The sequence below is a fragment of the Erpetoichthys calabaricus genome, chromosome 11 (genome assembly GCF_900747795.2).
Source record: "Erpetoichthys calabaricus chromosome 11, fErpCal1.3, whole genome shotgun sequence".
Taxonomy (NCBI): Eukaryota; Metazoa; Chordata; class Cladistia; order Polypteriformes; family Polypteridae; genus Erpetoichthys; species Erpetoichthys calabaricus.
Window position 1 is genome coordinate 15,212,725 of NC_041404.2, and position 22,180 is coordinate 15,234,904.

General features: G+C 39.2%; 1 protein-coding gene across 4 annotated transcripts in view; it reads right to left on the reverse strand.

The window, feature by feature from the left end:
• Positions 1-22,180, reverse strand: part of sh3pxd2b (SH3 and PX domains 2B) — a 146,292-nt gene that overhangs the window by 51,503 nt on the left and 72,609 nt on the right. For all 4 annotated transcript variants that reach the window (XM_051933345.1, XM_051933346.1, XM_051933348.1 and 1 more), the window contains exon 5: positions 5,939-6,030. In XM_051933345.1, the coding sequence (XP_051789305.1) occupies positions 5,939-6,030 (92 nt within the window). The remainder of the gene's footprint in view (positions 1-5,938; positions 6,031-22,180) is intronic.

Sequence of the window (22,180 nt, forward strand, 5' to 3'; positions counted from 1 at the left end):
AAATGTAATCCCATTAATACAGGCTAAGCAATGCCCTTCTCCTTTGTTACAATTCCAGTAATGGAGGCTTCAAAATAAATAGTGCCTCCTTAGATATGCCGACCTCTGCCAGCATCAATCAGCTGGGAAGAGCTGCTAGAAGACAACATTAGTGACAGCAGATGAGTGCTTCGCATGATAATAGAAAAGCTCACATGGATAGCAAGGAAGCACCTTCCCTCTGGGACCTCGCTAACACATCTAGAGGTTTGCTAATCCTGACCAAGAAATGGTTACATGAAACACATTGCTGTAGAATTTTAATGTTCAGGATGACATTGTGAGGCTACTATAGGATCTGAACCTGCAACCTCGTCATGACTAAAAATTACTCTTTAGTCTGAACCATTGCATGGCGACTGTAGTCCAGGCCTAGCTAATTATGACCTTGGTCAGATGAACAGAAAGATAAACAAAACATGCCAGGCAGCAGATAACTTTTACATTTTTTGCTGCCTAACAGACACCTCTCCAGCTCACCCACCCCTTGTGGACAGTCTGTAACTGCTTCTCTGGTTTCCCCTCTACTGCTTACAAACTACATTAGCTAGTTTGTGCCAGGTTGGCATCCCTTATAGGATCTTACGCAATTTTGGTTGGCAGAAAAGTCTTACAGGACAAAGGTGTTATAAATAGTGATGCAATGTATTTGCAAGATGTAATTTATTCACAGCAGTACATTTTCCTCCATTCCTCCCCTTATAGATATACAATTCACATCTTGGACAATCAGCTTGAAACCAAACATGGAGAGATCCACAGTGTCCCAGTGTTTTATCCTTGCTGATTGCAATTATGTAGCATGGTTAATTTATGAAGCTGCAAAACCTTTAAGCCAAAGGCTGTCTGTAAATAAGCTGGAATAACAGAGTCTTTGTTGTTGATAAATGGTGTTGTCTTCTGTTGAAAAAACTAAAGACAAAAGTGTTCTGTAAGGTCCACTGTGCTTCTGGAGAGAAAAAAATGAAACTTCCAGAAATTTGCAAATGGAACATGTTTGCTGCTTTGCTGACTTATTGGGGTCTACAACTCTATAACATGCCAAGTCCAAAACCATGTTCAAAAGCTCAAGGGTGTAGGAAGGAGGGGACTTGGCAGCTGCCATCTGGAGTCTCTTCTAAATCTGCGTGTCATAAGAAGCTCTTTCTGACAATCAATGCACAAGAACAAAGCTCTGCTTGTTTATATTCTGACATGCAGCCCTGGCTTACCACAGAAACAAGCTTCTCTTCTCTGGAGCCCAGCAACACAGTTAAGCAACTTATGGTAAAGATAAAATTCTGTACTTATTTTTGTAATATATGTATATACTTTAAAATTTTTTAGGTATATCCGTAATAATCTGTAACAGGCCAGAGTGTGTGAAATATCCTAAAAAAGAATTCATTTTCTAACATACATCCATCCATCCATTTTCCAACCCACTGAATCCGAACATGCTCATCGATTTCAGCATTGCAGGGAGCTAAAAACTATTCTGGCAACACTAGGCATAGGGTAGAAGCTAACCCTGGTTGGAGCACCAGTCCATCAAAAAACACACACAAAATCTGTCATACTGTGGGTAAATCTTTTAGTCTCTAGTCAAACTCATCTCTTAAAGAGTGGAAAAAGTAGTGGCAATTAAAAAAACTCATAGAGACCTGGAGAAAATGTGCAGAATTCATAAACCAGCTGTATTTTTTACAGGTGTAACCCTGGAAAGTTAATTAACACATATACAGTAAACCGAACTAGCAGCCTTCTGGTGAAATTCAAATGTTGTAGTCACTTGTCCACATGGTATATCATGAAGGCATCATACAGTTTTTAAAAAATAGTCACATATTTGCCACGTACTACAGATATAACTACTAAATTTACTGCACAGTAAATAGGGGTTGACTTCTGTCTTTCGGCTAATGCTGCCAGAATAGGCACCTTTGTCTCACAAAATTTGCTGTTTTCTTTAATTAAGTACTAGGGGGCTTTGACCCCTGCTCGCTTCGCTTGCCAACCCCTTTCCCCCCCAACCAGTGCTTCGCACCATTGTGAAGAGGGGGGCTGAACGCACCCCAAGGAGATGCGGCCGCTCCTCCAAAACCCCTCTTAAACAGTGATACAATGGGAAACAAATAGTTTTTTTTTTTTTTTACCTCCTCTTGGCTCGATCAACTGCTGGATTGCTGCTGCTGCCGTGCCGCATGATCTGCACTTCGCTGGCCTCCCCCACCAGCACTACACGCCATTGTGAAAGGGGGGGGGGGCGGAATGCACCCCAAGGAGACGAGGCTGCTCCTCCAAAACCCCTCTTAAACGGTGATACAAAGGGAAACAAATAAGTTTTTTTTAACCTCCTCTTTGCTCGATCAGCTGCTGGATTGCTGCTACTGCCTTGCAGTGTGATCTGCATTTCATGCGGCGCATCAAACGTTTAAAAGCCTGTACAGCAGCTGTCCTTTTGTCTCACTGCCTTGTCTCTCTTCTCATCCAGACATCCTCAAACACTATTCAATCTCTTTTCACTGTTCCGTTATTTCACTGAGTAATATTTTCCGTTTGTTTGCATTAATGCGATCTTTACTCTCACTTTTTTGAGGCTTTCAAATTTTCCTACTTCCATTATCTCTAACCTGCTCTGTATGTGTATCACGGGACTTGCTTCCAAATGTTGTAAGTATGATGTGACTTGACCGTCTTGCGGGACGTAAAAGTGTCTCTCTTCAAAAGATCTTTCTTCAAAAGATCACGTCTCGTTGCAGGAAAAAAGTCTTGTCTCGTCGCAAGATTTTCTTTTATAATACAGAGACAAAGTTAATTTGCAAAGTTTGTAACCTGTGGTCCAGCTTTATATACACAGTAAAGGTAAAATCAGGTTTGTTTGTTCTTTATGTTTTTCAACTCTGTAGGAGCAATTGTAGTGAATTACCCTGAGCCAAGAAATCAAAATTTTTAAAGGACACTGAGGTCAGCTTAAATTAAGCCCACGTCACATTAGACAACATTACCAATGATTTTCAGTTATACCCTTCATTTACATAATCTTAGCCTGTCTGCAGTTCGCTCCAATAAAGCCACTTGCTTAATGTGATATACCTAATGACTGAGACCAACTGTGACTGAGATCAAATCAAACAGGTTTGATCTTCTGTTTGGTCAGAGGAGTGGTCTCTTTACATTCAAGAGCTGAAAACAGTGAGTGCTCAGTGGCAGTATATTGCATAGAATATTTGTGACAAGGAATAAGGAACACACTATTTGAAATTTACAAATAGAAGAGAAGTGCTTCTGTCTAATGTCAAGTGTTTTATGTACTAAGACAGAATGGTAAAAAGAAAAAAAAGGACCGGGACTGCTGCTGAACACACAACAGCTATTAACCCTTTACACAATGCCACCACAGCATCAGCTCCATCAGGCTGTGGACCTCACTAACAGATGAGAAGCTTGTCTGTAAGATGGCTCCTATTTTATATCGTAACAGAAAAGAAAAAAGAAATGATGGTAAGAGATTGGTGCTGAACCTGCTGCAGCTGTTAACACTTCATACTTCGCTGGCTCAGTCAGGCAGCACACTACCAGCTGTCACAGAAAGGGGCAAGTATTACTGTACTCAATATCAGTGCTCAGTCGTTAAATGTCACATGGGCTGCGATTTTCAGTCATGTAATCTGACATACTATCTCTTGGACGATACTTGTAGTAGTATCAGGTTTTCTCATACTTTTCATTGTATGTAATTAATACCTTTAATAACTTTATCACATTTCAGCACTGTATAATTGTATGATGTGGTGGGCAATCTTTTAACCTTGGAGTCTCTAGTGGGTTACTTTGTCCAGCATCCATACCAGCTAAAGTTTTGTTTTTTTTCTCCTCCCATACAATATGACTACAGTATATGTCATCAAATTTGATATGGACCTTTGACATTAAAGCGTTTTGAGACTTGCCAGCTATCTGATTTCAGCTATAATTCTTATATTAACCTGTTAGTAGTGTTTTGATTTCTACCTGTTATTTTTATTTGTACTTGTAATTTTTTCTTTTCCTATTAATATGAAAATGGTGCTTGGCCCAGTGCTCTCTCTCTCAAAAAGTTAAGAAACGATGCTTTTATTTGGCTATTTTCCCCACAAATGACTTGTATTATCAGATTTCTCACTATACACATAAATGTAGTCAATCAGCGAAGACAACACAGGGATTTAAGATACTGGTGTCGGAAATGGGGGTTTGGGACAAATGAAATGTGTTTCATGTATTTTGTTTTTAATACAGGCATTATTGTTGGTAGATACATTTTGAGGAATGTAATATTGTACTCTTAAATATTTTAAGCTTGCTTTTGATTTATTTTTGACTAGCCACATTACCGTCAAACACAGGTAACTGAATACATTTTAAAATATTTAATATATCTCGCCCTACATGTACCTTCAGCACCTTTTCGCAGTATTCTAGTATATCTGAAACTCTCTTTCCTAACACTCCCTCTTTTGATCATGTTCCTGTTAGGTCTGCTTCTCAGACTCTGTCATTTCAAGGTGCCTTGCTTATCTCCTGTCCACTTTTTATACTTCCCAACTTTGAAGGAGACTCTCAGAGGCATGCCTTATACACCTATACTTCTCCTCATGTGTCTCACACTTGCACTTTCTCTTTTGATTGCATCACCAAAGCCAAAATGACCAGTCAGATTACTCATTTGGACTGAACATACACAAACAGACGTTAGCATTTTATTTTATAGTAGACTGTCAGGTTGGGTTACACTCGTACTGGGAGAGGTGGTGGTAAATGGAAATCAAAAAGGCATTGGTTATAACCAATGGCTGTTATGTCCATTCCATCAAATCTGATAGACCCGGAACCATTACACATTTACACATTTAACCTTACATGGAGCATCTTGTCATCAGTGTTAGTGAGTATTGCTTTACAGAAGAACAATTACAAAAATCAAAACTTACCGACCTTACAAAAAAAAAAAAAAATACCTCTTTGCTTCTCCAATGAGAGTGTAGTATTTGTGACATATACAAGAGGGGATCAAAAAATCCCTGGAATTGGTCAATAGCATGGAGTAGGCAGAAGTTCTCAAGTATGCCCCTAGGTTTTGTATACCTAAAGTCTTTATAAACAGTCTGCCAAGTGGCATTGTGCTAAGTTGACCAAGGTGCGTGTTTCTGATGTTTAGTCTACAATTGCACAGGTAACTTCAGCAATTTTTTTCTACAAGCCAAAAAAAAGCATGTCAGATCATATCAAATATCAAGGCAACGATGATTGTGTTTTTTTAAAATTAACTGACTAATGACTAGACTGTTAATCAGCAATATTACACTAAACTGCTGAGCTGTCTGGGGGAAAGCATCAGGAAAAAAAAATGTCTGAAATAGCAGCACACACAAAAAGGCATTCTGCACCATGAGAGCGCAACTGTTCACACACCATGTTATCGATCAAAGAGTTTTTGACCAAAAACAATATGGTTGTTGCCTTGCATGTCTCAATTTCATCAGACTTCACTCCCTGTGACATTTTTGTTCCCAAAATTTAAATTGAGACTGGGACTGAGACAATTGTATAACATCTCAAGGGGTGTATTTTCACTGCGACTATAGGGGAATTGCTTGCTGTAAGTTGTATAATAAATTTTTTTTTTTTTTTTTTTTTTAAACAATTCTGGGAATTTTTGGGTCCCCACTCATTCAACATGGACAACATAGATTTTATCCTTTTGGGTAGTGCATAAGTATCTATCTATCTATCTATCTATCTATCTATCTATCTATCTATCTATCTATCTAATGGAAGAAGTATGCCAATTTTAAATAGAATTTCTGCTTCTCAAGTCACAGTGAGAATGCCATCTAGTATCATCTCAAAACTCTTCAGTTTACTGAAGTGTACTTACTCTTTCGGTGGGTTGAGGTCTTCAGGTCTGGTCTCAAAAAAACAAAGGACTTCTTCACACTGGGAGATATATGTTGGTAATCGAATAAGAGCCTGCAATAAATTAAAAAATATAGCAAATTCTAAATATAAATTTGATAGTAATTTAGTGGCCACAGACACATATATTGTTTAAACTGCATGGAAAAGATGGCAGTGTCATTTTGAGTACAGTAATACATAGGTTAATAAATACTCTGAGAATGAAGCTCCTTTATAACAAAGGACAATGTCATAAATGCTATGTGACAAATGAGCAATTTCAAGGACCAGTCTACTAAAGTGCTGGCAATGAACAACTTCCTTACACAGAATGGAAGTTGTCTGTCATTGATATTGTGTGCATTGTAGAATGTGAATTTATTATACATGAGCATTTAGTTATTTTATGTGAGCTATAGTTATAAAAAATAGTTTTAGAAATTAATAAATATAATTTGCCCAGTATATCTTAAAAACATAAAGCAACATTCTTTTGAAACTAAGATGCAGATTATAAAGAGGGTAGAAATGGAAGAAAAGTAATGTCACGTAGCAGAATCATTAGGGTTACACCTGGCAATGTTAGGAGCAGATGCAGAGTGCGGCAGACAAAGGACTGGATAGACAGTTCAAAGATGCTTCTTTGCTGTGGAAGTCCAATAGTCCAGTAAGTCTCCTTAGGGATACTGGCTTGGCTCTTCTCACAGTGGGGCAGAATGAATTAGATTGTGTTGTCTCTGTGTGTGAATGTCTTAAGTAGTAAATGATGCTGATGAACATGCATGGAGCCAATAGAAGAAGCTGCTAGTCACCAAACACAGCAGCAGCATTGGAGGGCAGACAAGGTAAAAGAATGGCAGACATCATCAGACCCCATAACTCCTGCCCAAACACCCTCCACCCCTACCAGTCATTACAATATGTATTCATATTCCTACTCTGTTAAATCTACCTCCAAAAATGCAGTTTCTCATAACAAATTTAAGACCTGAAACACGTAAAACTCATCTGTTCGTGAAGGGATTTAACTTAACCTGACATTCTGTCTGCTCTTCCAGTCTTCCTCTCTATCCAGATGTTTAGTATAATTTGTGTGTGTCTTATATCATAAATTATGTTATTTTCTATGCTTTCTTTTAGTATTGAATTTACTCTGGTTTATTGTCTTTTATTCTATTTAATGCCTTTGTATATCCTGTATCCATCTGATTCTATTCAGGAACCATCTGTATCCAATGTTACATATACCTGCTGTTTGTGCCTTGAGCATGGGAAAGGTGCTATATAAATAAAATCTATTATTATTATTTATTTTGATAGCTAAGGTATTATTGTGTTTCCAAACAAATATTACATGGTAATGCACTGATTTCAAATTTGATGTTGATTGACCCATCCATAAAAAACAAGTGCAAACTGCAAACAAAAAAATGTAGCCAGCTAATCTGCAGCTTAATAAATTAAGAATACTGATATTTTATTTAAAAACTAGCTGATTACAAGTGGCTTCGCTCACTGAGTGTAAGGGAAAAAAACTAAAATGTAGTATTTATAAAATAAGTTTGTTAATTACCAATGTTATTTTTGAACAAATAAAGAGCATTCACAATAACACAGAAATTATATAAATATTAATTATTAAGTAGTAAAACATTTTGATAAAAGAATTTGAAGAAGATATAAGAAGTGTATAAATTATTAAACAGTCAAACATTAACATTTAAGAAGTAAAGATACACTAAGTACTACTGTAGTGGTTTTGAGCAAAATACCTGCTTGACAATCTTGCACTATGTGCCTGTGATTTAAGAGAAAAATTATTCTGAGAAATCTGGATGCTGCCTTTCCGTGCTTAACGGGCAGAAGGTCCAAACAATTCCCAAGTCCAATAGTTAACATGAAGAGGTCGGTACATCTTTTTAGATGTTAACCCTCTATCTTATTAAAAGAATTCATTACAAAAGCAACCTTGAATGTTGCGGGGTTTTAGTGACCCGAATTCATTTTAAGGGACAGTAAGTAGCCGTGCACCGCAATTTACCAAGAGAGTCCTGCATCGATAGCACCGATTACACTTATTCGCAAAGATTTCCACTATCCCAGGAGCTGACGGGGCACTTGAAGAGAACAAACAGTGCAAGAAGAGAGGACGCTGCCCGAAACTGCGAAGCTGTTAACCCAGAGGAAAAGCCTGACATTCCCCGCCTCCCAGCGTCCACTTTGTTCTTATGACCCCTCACCGTTGAAGGCAGTCTCGTCTTCACATTGTTTACAGCTTGGCGCAGTTAAAAAGTAGAGACGCAAAGCTGTTTTGTTCATCTGTTCTACTATCAAGTACTGCGAATTAAAAAAAGTTACTATGTGGCAGTTTTCTCTGTGAGAACGCACCTGGCGGCGGACGGCTCAGCACTGGAGGGCTGGGAGAGGGCGATGCGGGGTGCACTTGTATGGGATAGATCGGTGTGTTTGTGTTTACCACTTTTACGGAATTTCCATATCGCACGGTCATACGTCATTTCCGTTTCAAACGCGAAAAGAATTTTATATATATATAGATTGTGTTGAGGAATATATATCTAAATATATTACAATACATTTACTTTTTTTTCTGAAGCATAATTCTGTTTTCTCAAATTAAAGTAATATTTGTTCTTTTAACCATACAGTTCTTATACATGTTGTCCCGTTTGCTTCATCAGGCCGTGATCTTCATCTCTCTCTTGATTGGTTCGCAGCTGAGTGTGAAGCGGCTGGGATGGGAATCAGCACCTCCAAATCCGAGACCATGGTCCTCAGCCAAAAAAGGGTGGAATGCCCTCTCAGGGTTGGGAGCGAGATCCTGCTCCAAGTGGAGGAGTTCAAGTATCTCGGGATCTTGTTCACGAGTGAGGGAAGAATAGAGCGGGAGATCGACAGGCGGATCGGTGCGGCATCCGCAATGATGCGGGCTCTGCATCAGTCTGTCGTGGTGAAAAAGGAGCTGAGCCGCAAGGCAAAGCTCTCAATTTACCAGTCGATCTATGTCCCTACCCTCACCTATGGTCATGAGCTATGGGTAGTGACCAAAAGAACGAGATCGCGAATACAAGCGGCTGAAATGAGTTTCCTCCGTAGGGTGTCTGGGCTTTCCCTTAAAGATAGGGTGAGAAACTCAGTCATCCGGGAGGGGCTCAGAGTAGAGCCGCTGCTCCTCCGCATCGAGAGGAGTCAGATAAGGTGGCTTGGGCATCTGATCAGGATGCCTCATGGACGCCTCCCTGGTGAGGTGTTCCGGGCACGTCTAACGGGAGGAGGCTGCGGGGAAGACCCAGGACACGCTGGAGGGACTGTGTCTCTTGGCTGGCCTGGGAACGCCTTGGGATTCTCCCGGAAGAGCTAGAAGAAGTGGCCGGGGAGAGGGAAGTCTGGGCATCTCTGCTCAAGCTGCTGCCCCCCGCAACCTGATCTTGGATAAGCGGAAGAGGATGGATGGATGGATGGATGGAGTTCTTGTACAAGAAAGGTCATCTTTACCATTTTTTGTGAAAGATGGAAGCAGATGATGAGCAATGGCTGAGGTTGACACCTGCCTTATAAGTTACTGTGCCTAGCTAATAAATGGTAGAACAAGAAATAATTAAGAGGAAGGCAACAAATGCTAAGAAGGAGGTCAATGTATTAACAGTCTTTTTATGTTTCAAAAAATGCAGACACAGAATCCTGGCATAACTTCAAACAAAGAGAATGAGTTTTCTTTTTCCATATGTTCACTCATATTTAAAAACAAGTAGTAATTTTAAAACATTTCAATAGATTCTTTTTTTGTTATGTTGCTGAAGAGACAAAGTGTTACATGTTTCAAGTAACAATTTCACTGTACTCTGTACAGTGCTGCTATTACTGCTCCTACTTCTTTATATAATACCTTTCTACAAAGAACACAATTCTATGATCATTCATAAGTACACATGTATATTACAGTTGCCCTTATCGATTTTTTTTTGTTCGTTTTTTTAAGAGTTGGAGCACAGACAGTTTTAGTGACTTTCTCATGGTCACAAAGCAAGTCAGTGATAGGGACCAAACCAGGAACATTTTGTCTTATAGTGCAACTCCTTAACCACTAGACCATACTAGTAAACCTAGATGGGAAAATTAAAGTACAGATCCAGTGAATCCAGGACAGAAGAGAAGTTAAGTGTAGTGAAGCCTGGATAGAGCAGGACCTTGTGTGAAAAACTCCTGGCAAATCACAGGAATGGGAATGAAGACTAACCTATGTAAATTCATAGTAGTTTAAGGTATTAATCTAAAGGGAAAAGTCATAAAATCCTTAAATATTTAGAAAAAAATGTTTAGGTTTCAGAAAGAAAAATAAAGTGTATTTTTGACAGTCAGTTGATAGTAAAGATTACATTAACATGAAATTCTCCTCATTTTTTACCCATGAGTTACACTGCTTTCTCCAGGAAAATGTTTTATTTCCATTTATAGTCAAAGTATACTGCAAGGTCCCTTAATTTCTTTAAAAGGTTTTGATTGTGTGGCTTTGGAATGGAGCATAAAGTCTGAAAAAAATACATAGATTGTTTTTGTTTTGTCTGACTTCTTCAGGCAGTGTGGCCTTGGGTCTATAGCAGTTAACTGAAAACTACAAGGTCCAATTATGGCCTCTGATATGCTGTGAGACATTGAGTAAAGCTCTGTGCTCCATCTGAAAAAATGAAGAAAAATGTTCTGTAAAGTATTGTACTGTACCCTATAAAGCACCTAGAGGACAGTGTTCACTATATAAAACAATTTTTGTTTATGTTATATATGAACAAATATATATTGTGAGAGATAGCCCGAACACCATCAGACAGACACCGACAGTTCTATAAAACACACGTTTATTTACAGTTCAATTCCGCACAAACACAGTGCCCCCACACTAGTTACCCTTACACGGGCCTTTGAACGTCCATGGGCCGCCTTTCTTCCTCTCTCTGGAGCTTCGTCCTCCTCCTGCACCTGACACTGTCTCCCCAACTGTAGGAAGGCGGCCCCTTTTATAATCCCCCGGATGTACTCCAGGTGCTTGCTGATGTCCTTCCGGCGGCACTTCCTGGTGAACGGGGAACGTATAGTCTGCCTCCTGGTACTTCCAGGCATCCCGGCTGGGTCTGACCCCCAGCCTCCTGCCAACATATATAACATATATATATATATATATATATATATATATATATATATATATATATATATATATATATATGTGTGTGTGTGTGTATTATACATACTGTACACATACATACATACATATATACATACATGTATTTGCAGCTGGATAAGGAAGTGAGTACCAGGTGGAGTGGGGGTTCTGGTTCAAGTCAGTTGTTTGCTGAATATTTTGGCGTCTTCTGTGTAAGTTTCGATTAATGAAGGTTTTTGAGTATACTCACTTCCTTATCACCACAAAGTGTCAGAAGGTGCAGCACGCATCCCGGCCAAGTCAGGCGTCAGAATAGCACACAAACCTATGAACAATCTGCGCGCGGTCCTCTTTAATGCTAAAAACAAGAAATCGACAGCAGAAACACGAAACACAGTTTATAGCATTCCATGCAGTTCTTGCCCAGCGGTATACATAGGACAAACTTCAAAAAGAATCGCAACACATGAACATCGCAATGCTGTCAGAAGAAAGGACTCATGATCACTGATCTACACGCATACTAAATCAACAGGACATACATTTAACTGGGACAATGTACAAGTAAGATTTAAGGCCAGTACCAAAAGTGCCAGAGAGCTGGCTGAATCTTGGCTATCAAATGAGAACGCCATCAACAGACATTTGGACATAAACCCAGCATATGCAAACTTAAGAAGAACATGTTCATAATAAATAAAACCTTTACAACCAATAACCCCCCCCCCCCCCACCACCTTCCCATCCCCCCCAAGTAACTTTTGCTACATATTGTCTTTGATTCTTGTAAGTCTAACCATTATCCTCTGATGAAGGCCCCTGGTAGAGGCTGAAAGCTCAGGAATAAAAACTACTTTATTATACGCGATTCATTTTCTCCCTTCGTGGATCTCCAGCTGCAAATATGCAAACCGTATCACAGACCTTCTCTTCCATACATACATATACAGTTGTGCTTGAAAGTTTGTGAACCCTTTAGAATTTTCTATATTTCTCCATAAATATGACCTAAAACATCATCAGATTTTCACTCAAGTCCTAAAAGTAGATAAAGAGAAACCAGTTAAACAAGTGAGACAAAAATATTATACTTGGTCATTTATTTGTTGAGGAAAATGATCGAATATTACATCGTTAGCATCTTCTGTTGGTGCTTGGGCACAGCCCCTGAAGCAGTAGCAGGAGCAGATCGTTTTGGAGCCATAACGAAGGGCTTGACTATGCACAAAGATAAACACAAAAGAGCACAAAAGTTAACTCTTTACACAGCGAAACACGTTGATGCTGAATGAGCGAGACAAGACTTCCTGGTTAACGCAGAGGAATCAAATTCGATGCACCGTCGCTGAGCCAATCAGCACACAGGAACTTAACTGCGTGCTCTGATTGGGTTGCTTCTCAGCCATCCATCAATAGCATCCCTTGTATGAAATCAACTGGGCAAACCAACTGAGGAAGCTGTACCAGAAGTAAAAACACACACACATACACTTTCCAGAAGTTTACATTTAAAGTTTAGGTTAGCAAAATCTGAAAAAAAAAAAAAAAAAAAAAAAAAAAATTCAGAATATTACAAATGGGAATCAGGGAATTCAGGGAATAGCTAATAGGCTACAGCCAACAGATTTTCTGCAGCATCCATCCATCCATCCATCCATTATCCAACCCGTTATATCCTAAACTACAGGGTCACGGGGGTCTGCTGGAGCCAATCCCAGCCAACACAGGGTGCAAGGCAGGAAACAAACCCCGGGCAGGGCGACAGCCCACCACAGGGCGCTCACACACACACACACTAGGGACAATTTAGAATCGCCAATGCACCTAACCTGCATGTCTGTGGACTGTGGGAGGAAACCGGAGCACCCCCATGCAGACACGGGGAGAACATGCAAACTCCACGCAGGGAGTACCCGAGAAGTGAACCCGGGTCTTCTAACTGCGAGGCAGCAGTGCTACCCACTGTGCCGCCCTTTTCTGCAGCAACTAAAGTAAATTAAGCCTTTTCAAGTTGAAGCAAACAATTTGGACAGGTATTCCAACTTCTGCTGATTACTAAGCAATCCCCTGTCTTTCTTAAAGCTGAGATGGAACAGACTGTGTTACTACAGGTACTGCCCTTAGAAGAGTAGACCTTTCATTTAGAGAAACTGGAAAAAAAAAAATCAAAGTGTCAGTGAATATGGTGTCCTACACAATCCAAAGGCAATTGGAATCTGGAAGAAACTCTGACTGGAAGAGACCTGGCAGACAGAAAGTCACAACCCAATCAGAAGACAAGTTTCTAAGGATCATCAGCTTGCGTGATAGGCACCTCACAGCAAAACAGCTTCAAGCAGAGCTTAAAAGTGGTCAAAAAGAGCAAGTCTCCGTTTTTACTATGAAGAGAAGACTTTGTTCTGCAGGTTTGACAGGGCAAGTGGCAGTAAGAAAGACATTGCTTAAAGGACAAAATCAGGCCTTGAAGTACCGGCTATGGACTACTGCGGGCTGGAAGAAAGTCTTATGGACCGATGAATCAAAAATTGAAATCTTTGGTCCAACATGCGGGGTGTTTGTACACCGTTGAGTTGATGAAAGGATGGATCCTCTGTGTGTGACACCAACTGCCAAACATGGAGGAGGAATTGTAATGGTCTGAGGTTCTTTTGCTGGAGGCAGAGTTGTTGACTTCAACAGAATGACTAGAATTCTGAATCATAAAGGTTACCACAGTTTGGCTATTATATCAGCAAAAAGGTGGCTACTTTGATTAATCAAAAATTTGAATGAAAATTTGTACACTTAATGATTCCTTGACTTGCTTTTTTCATTTGCCATTGTTTATTTATTCTATGCCTTGTTTTCATGAAACATTAAGATATTAAACTGTGTGTATTACCATAAAAACTGAGGTGTTCTAAAATTTTTGACTGGTATCGTATATACATAGCAAGTAGGGCAGAAGGGTGACACAAATGACAGCGCTGCTGCCTTAGGGGTTCAAATTCCATACCCTTCACCCACCTAGGTTTGTGGGTTTTCCTCTCACATTCCAAAACACATACTGCTGGGGTTGATTGGGGATTCCAAATTGGCCCTTGTACAAGTATGAGCATGTGTATGGGTATGGGTGTGTGCATGAGTGTGACCTGTGATGGATTGGTGGCCTGTTCAGGGCCATTTCCTGCCCGTGGCTGTGAAGATAGGCTATGCCCTCCTGTGACCATTAATTAGAACATGTGTGTTTGAGAAGGTTATGTTATATATGCTGTGGTGAGCAGCTGGGGGTGGTACCCAGCTCGAGAAGGATGGAGGGAGGGATTACACCTCCTCCAGACCATGAGGGGGCGACCACCCTGGTGGCTTTGGGGGCCATGAGAAAGGAGCATGGAAGCTCAACCCTATAGCGGCCCGTGGTCACTGCCAGGGGCGCCCTGATGCCTGAAGAGCCCTGGCCCTCAGCACTTCCACCACACCCGGAAGTGCTGGGGGGATGAAGACCAGGGACACCCGGAGTGCTTCCAGGTGCACAGCCGGCACTTCCGCCATACCAGGGAGTGCCAGCAGGCACTCATTGGGAGGCACCTGGAGCACGTCTGGGTGGATATACTGTAAAAGGGGCCGCCTCCCTTCATTCGATGGCTGGAGTCGGGAGGAAGAAGGACAGAACTCGGGAAAAGAGGAGTGGAGGCGGACCTAGAGAGAGAGGTATTGTAGAGAGGCCTGGACTTTGGGGGGTGAGAGTACGGGAGTACTGGGTTGTGTGCTGTTTCACTGTAAATATGGTTAATAAACGTGTGTTGGGTTTTGTACCTACGGTGTCCGCCTGTCTGTGTCCGGGTCAGCTACCACAATGCCTATTTACTGAAATGCAGTGGGATATGTAGTTTGTTTATTTTAGAGTTTGAAAAAACAAACAGATTTTTTTGTTATTTACAATTCTTCAGAATTTCAAAATAAAACTAAATAATTTCAATTTATAAGGCAGTGCCTCTCCTTGTGGTTAAAGTGCATTTCAATTAGTTTCATAGTACAAGTAGAGTGTAGGCAAATTAAACAATTTGCTAAGGGTCACACATTGAGGCAGAGATATCAGCAGCCTTGTGGTTTAAAGGCTGATACTCTAGCCACTATGCCATTCTGTATGCTTACCAATGCAAACAAAAAAAAACAGACTCTTTAGGTCTCCAAGGTTTATTGATGAACATTACAAAGGCAAAACCTACACAAAACTACAGTGTTTTGAATTAAAGGAGAATATCAATAGGGTGACCATGGTCCCTGTAGTGAATATAAAGAAAAGAGAAATTATTTCATCATACTGACATGTAGCCCATACCTCCACATTGGCAGAAGCCACCCACTTGCAATTTATATTAAAGAATCCAGGGGGAACATTTGGGTAATAATGATATGTGGTCAAGACGCCAGGAGAGCTTTTTCTTAGACAGTAATACAGCTTTACAAGCCACAGCCATATGTACAATATGTATGTGTGTGTGTCTGTGTGTATAAATACAAATGTATATATAAGACCAAAATGTCAAACAATTTATTATTATTTAGACTCTTTCACATTAACACTTATAGCTTGCAGAAAACTGGATATTTTGAGTCAAAGAGGATTTTAATTCAAAAAGTTCTCTGTGACATTCCTTAGGATAAAAAAGTATCTGCTATTTGCTGTCATCTGCTTGAACAATGTCCAGATGCATAAAAATGAACACTCTCACTAGATAAATCTATTTCTGTACATATATCATTTGTATGCCTGAATTTTTTTCAGTGTTTAATTCAGTTGGGCTATGTGTCTTATAAGTATACTCAGCCAAAAGCAATTGATAGGCCAGTGCTTACTGCCCCACTGAGCTGTACAGGGCATCCATCTGCCTTCCTTAAAGTTTACACAGCAGAGGCTCAGTTGTAATATGAATCAGCAAGACCTAATAAGATTTTCCATTATCTGAGAGCATTTATACAGTCTGAACTCGATTGAATCAAGAGCATCTTTATTAATTCCCTGCAATTTTGTGTCAAAGGAACCAGAGTGCTGTGTTGCATGTCTGCAGAAAACATAAAGGGCATCTTAGGGCTCTGTCATATCTGTGCATAAATGAAAGTACTTTATTATGTGTACAATGAAAATTTTTAAATATTGACACATTATACTAAAAATAAGTTTTGTTCAAATGTGGTTTATTGATATGACAAGGTAAAAAAAGTCATGTCTTTTTAGTGTGAAACAAGTAGAAATGCAGACCTGATTTTTAGTGCGATGGTTGATGGCCTGCTGGTATTAATTACTGTCAAGAGTTTTAGGTCACTTCTCCTTGAGAATGTCTCTCAGTATTAAAAATCCCAGAGGATTTGAAGGGGGAAATACATCAGAGCAAATGGACTTTATTACTGCATTGGTTGGAGGAGCCAGCATTAAGTTAATTGTTTGAGCCAGCATAGGACAAAGGCAGGCTACAAGGAATATTAATCACATAGCTTGGCAGGGTTCCATATATGCCACGAAAGCATCACCACTCCCTCCTGTACCGGAAAACATGGTGGAGATCACAAAGCTACAGAAGCCACATTTCACATTCAAGATCGGCCTCTATGGTGACTCACTTTATTCATAAGTGAAGGGTTTACAAAACACAAACTAGCAGACTAAGATTGACTGGGTTTAAATAATACAATCTGGAAATCCCTGTGTATCAAGAAAGGAAAGGGGAGATCTTATACAGCCAAGGTCGTAATCTTGACTAACTTTCAAACCAATATTTCTTTTGTCTTTTCAAACAGACACTTATGTTACTGTTCCACCTATTTCAAGTGTTCTCAAAAAAATACACAAACTGATCTGATGTTAACAAATATAAGACTGCTGCCATATAATCAGCTGTATTGAGGTGACATTTTGTTTTTGAGAGGTGACATTCCTCACGCTTCTCTTAACCACATACTCTAAGTTAAACATCTACAGTAGTTTCCCTTACAATTGCTTTATTTAAGGTTAGTCATGATATGAATCTACTGTGGCACTGTTGCCTTGCTTTCCAAAAGTTGTTCAAACAATGACATTTAGGATAGTGATATAGTACATGCAACTATTTATTAAATCATACCTATCCATGCAATGAATGATTTTCTGACTTGTACTGACCTAAAAATTAAACTATTATCACTTTATAAACTCCTGAATCCCCCAGTATCCTCAAATTGCATAGCATGACAAGTGTGCAGGAATTCTGCATGCCTATTTTTTCCTGTTTTTACCTAATTTCAAATATTTTACTTTAATCAGTGTAGATATTTTGATACTTGCTGAAACATTGTTTATGTCAGAAGTTTTGTTCCATGGATGAATTACATTAATAAACTGTCTGACTTTCACTTGCAGCATATTTTGCTGTGTTCTACTTTTGTTATTATACATTATTTTTATTCTTCATCTAAATCACAGGTACTGATATACACAATGAGCTTAAGCCAATGACACACAAAAAAATTCTACTCTTTCATGTCTTTATTTTACAAACGCATTCAACATTCACAGTGGTAGTGGAAAAAGTAAATGAACCTTGGGATTTAATAACTGGTTGATCCTCCTTTGGCAGCAATGATCTCAACCAGGCGCTTTAGCTGTAAATGCAGATCAGACCTGAACATTGTGCGGGGGTAATTTTAGCCCATTCTTCCCTGCAGAACTGCCTCAACTCTTCCATATTCTTTGGTTGTCTTCTGTGTATGGCTCTCTTCAAGTCATTCCACAGCATCTCAATAGTATTGAGATCTGGGCTCTGACTGGGCCATTCCAAAAGGTGGAGTTTGTTCTTCTGAAGCCATTGTGCTGTGGATTTGCTACGATGTTGTCCTGTTGCATGACCCAGCCTCTTCTGAGCTTAAGTTGACGGACAGACACCCTCTCATTATCCTGGAGAATTTGTTGATAAACTTGTGAATTCATTTTCCCCTCAATGATGGCAAGCTCTCCAGTCCCTGATGCAGCAAAGCAGGCCCAAATCATGATGTTCTCTCCACCATACTTTACTGTAGGGATGATGTTTTGATGTTGATATGCAGTGCCCTTTTTTACGCCAAATGAAGTTCTGCTTGTTCCTCCCAAATAGTTCAATTTTGGTTTCATCACTCCACAAAACATTTTCCCAGTACCGTTGTGGAGTGTCCAAGTCTTCTTTCGCAAACTTCAGGCGTTCAGCAATGTTCTTTTTTGATAGCAGTGGCTTCCTTGTTGGTGTCCTGCCATGGACTCCTTTCTTGTTCAATGTTTTGCGTACAGTTGACTCATGAACAGAAATGTTAGCCAGTTCTAATGACTGTTTCAAGTTCTTTGCTGTCACTCTAGGGTTCTTCTTTACCTCATTGCTGACTTTGCGTAGTGCTCTTGGGGTCATCTTGGCAGGGTGCCCACTTCTAGGCAGAGTAGATACAATACCAAATTGTCCCCATTTATAGACAACTTGCCTAATATTAGACTGAAGAATATCTAAAATCTTTGAGATGAAATGTAACCCTTTCCAGCCTTATGTAGATTAACAATTCTCGATTGTAGCTCTTCAGACAGCTCTTTTGTGCGAGGCATGATTCCCATCTGGATATGCTACTTGTCAAAAGCTCAAACTTTATAGTGTTTTTTATCAATCAAAGTAATACTAGGCCACACCTCTGAACTCGTTTCATTAAATGGACTCCAGGTGTGATGAATTCTGACTGCAGTGAGCTTTTTAAAAAGTCATTAGCTTAGGGTTCACTTACTTTTTCCAACCTTCAGTTTCACAGTTTGAATGATTTATTCAATATGGTCAAAAATTCTCTGAAAATCTGTGTATCTTTAGTTATAGGAGACTGTGTTTGTTCATTATTGTGACTGACATGAAGATACGACCTTGTTTTATATGGGAATTAGACATAAATATAGATAATTCCAGGGGTTCACATACTTTTTACTTTGACTGTATATATAAATATACAATTAGGTCCATAAATATTTGGACAGAGACAACTTTTTTCTAATTTTGGTTCTGTACATTACCACAATGAATTTTAAATGAAACAACTCAGATGCAGTTGAAGTGCAGACTTTCAGCTTTAATTCAGTGGGGTGAACAAAACGATTGCATAAAAATGTGAGGCAACTAAAGCATTTTTTTAACACAGGGACTCAAAAGTAATTGGACAATTGACTCAAAGGCTATTTCATGGGCAGGTGTGGGCAAGTCCGTCATTATGTCATTATCAATTAAGCAGATAAAAGGCCTGCAGTTGATTTGAGGTGTGGTGCTTGCATGTGGAAGATTTTGCTTTGAACAGACAACATGCAGTCAAAGGAGCTCTCCATGCAGGTGAAAGAAGCCATTCTTAAGCTGCGAAAACAGAAAAAACCCATCGGAGAAATTGCTACAATATTACGAGTGGCAAAATCTACAGTTTGGTAAATCCTGAGAAAGAAAGCAAGCACTGGTGAACTCAGAAACGCAAAAAGATCTGGACGTCCACAGAAGACAACAGTGGTGGATGATCGCAGAATCATTTCCATGGTGAAGAGAAACCCCTTCACAATAGCCAGCCAAGTGAACAACACTCTCAAGGGGGTAGGCGTATCGATATCCAAGTCTACCATAAAGAGAAGACTGTATGAAAGTAAATACAGAGGGTGCACTGCAAGGTGCAAGCCACTCATAAGCCTCAAGAATAGAAAGGCTAGATTGGACTTTGCTAAAGAACATCTAAAAAAGCCAGCACGGTTCTGGAAAAACATTCTTTGGACAGATGAAACCAAGATCAACCTCTACCAGAATGATGGCAAGAAAAAAGTATGGAGAAGGCGTGGAACAGCTCATTATCCAAAGCATACCACATCATCTGTAAAACACGGTGGAGGCAGTGTGATGGCTTGGGTGTGCATGGCTGCCAGTGGCACTGGGACACTAGTGTTTATTGATGATGTGACACAGGACAGAATGAATTCTGAGGTGTTCAGAGACATACTGTCTGCTCAAATCCAGCTAAATACAGCAGTCAAATTGATTGGGCGGCGTTTCATGATACAGATGGACAATGACCCAAAACATACAGCCAAAGCAACCCAGGAGTTTATTAAAGCAAAGAAGTGGAAAATTCTTGAATGGCCAAGTCAGTCATCTGATCTTAACCCAATTGAGCATGCATTTCACTTGTTGAAGACTAAACTTCAGACAGAAAGGCCCACAAACAAACAGCAACTGAAAGCCGCTGCAGTAAAGCCCTTGCAGAGCATTAAAAAGGAGGAAACCCAGCATCTGGTGATGTCCATGAGTTCAAGACTTCAGGCTGTCATTGCCAGCAAAGGGTTTTCAACCAAGTATTAGAAATGAACATTTTATTTCCAGTTATTTAATTTGTCCAATTACTTTTGAGCCCCTGAAATGAAGGGATTGTGTTAAAAAAATGCTTTAGTTGCCTCACATTTTTATGCAATCGTTTTGTTCACCCCACTGAGTTAAAGCTGAAAGTCTGCACTTCAACTGCATCTGAATTGTTTCATTTAAAATTCATTGTGGTAATGTACAGAAGCAAAATTAGAAAAAAGTTGTCTCTGTCCAAATATTTATGGACCTAACTATATATACACTGTAATATATATATATATATATATATATATATATATATATATATATATATATATATATATATAATATATATATATATATTAATTAGGCTTATTACAATAAAACCATCATTTTCATTGGGTGCTAAACTTTTCTGAGTTTATTTCTATGAATGTCATCTGTCAAATGGACTGGTAAAAGACAAGAACAAGATAAGAAACAGACAGGAATTTATTGATAGGAAAGGCAAGCTAAGGCCAGTTGTCAAAACACAAAAACAAAAGTAGCAAAAGGTAGTTTACCCAGACTATCACAAATATTTTTTTTATTTCTTTTAAAATTACCCAGTGATTGAGCTGTTGTTCAGCACTGTCTTCAGTAGGCAGGCAAATTATGACATAGTAGTCACATGTCCTTTGGATCAGGTGACTAGCAATAGGCACAGCAACCGCAAGCAATATGGCAAAAGCCATGCAGAAGTTACCACACAATGGTGGTGATTACAGTAAAACCCAGTCAAAATGGTCCTTCAAACACATCACTGACACAATGATAAATAATAATATGAGAAATGTTAACCAACATTAAAAAAGGAAACAGATAAACTCCTTGGGTGATAATCTGGAGATTCACAATGCCGTCATTTCAGGGCTTATGGTCAGGTTGATGTTATGTGGTTGCAAGGCATATTTTACACAAGTGCCAATAATATATACTGTATAATAGAGGCCGTGATATAAAGAAGAAAGCACACCTCTCACAGTGTCCAAACTTTGCTCACAGACAAAGACAAACACTGGAGCAATCTTTAAAAACAAACTTGGTTAATATTTCAGCTTTGATTTTTGTTTTGTTATGATGTCAATTATTTTTGTCCCTAAAAAATTTTTGATAGTCAATTTAACAACTATAACAATGTGACTTTTGCTAATGACAATGAAATTCTCAGTTCAGCCCCATGGAAGGCCTCTTTTGGTCTATGCCACACACTAAATTAAATCCATCCAACAACACGCCCTTGTTGTATTGGTTCTGTTTCTACAGTTCAAGTGTGGTTTACATTCTGTTGGCCAGTTTCCCTATTTGGCACATGTCTTATTACAAATGTTTCATGGTTTTGCTGGACCTCCACCTTTTTTTCATTTTTGTTTATTCCTCCTTTTACATTTGACATTTTTAAGTGTATGTTTTTTCATCCTCTTTTAATTTAAGATTAGTCACCAAAGAGTAAATAAAAGAGTTTGCTTGAAGTTTTGCTTTTTGTCTTCCTCGTATCAAGCTGAAAATACATTTTTAGTTATCAGGATTAGAGTTAAGGCTTTTCATTTTTGTTCTGTATCTATTGGTTTGTTTTTAATTTTTTCTGTATTTCTTTGGGGGTATGCCTTGCTTTATTTTATTAGAATGTAGTGCTCTTCCTTTCCTGAGTGTTTAGTTTTTGTTCTTATTTTTTTTTAGTTTTTAA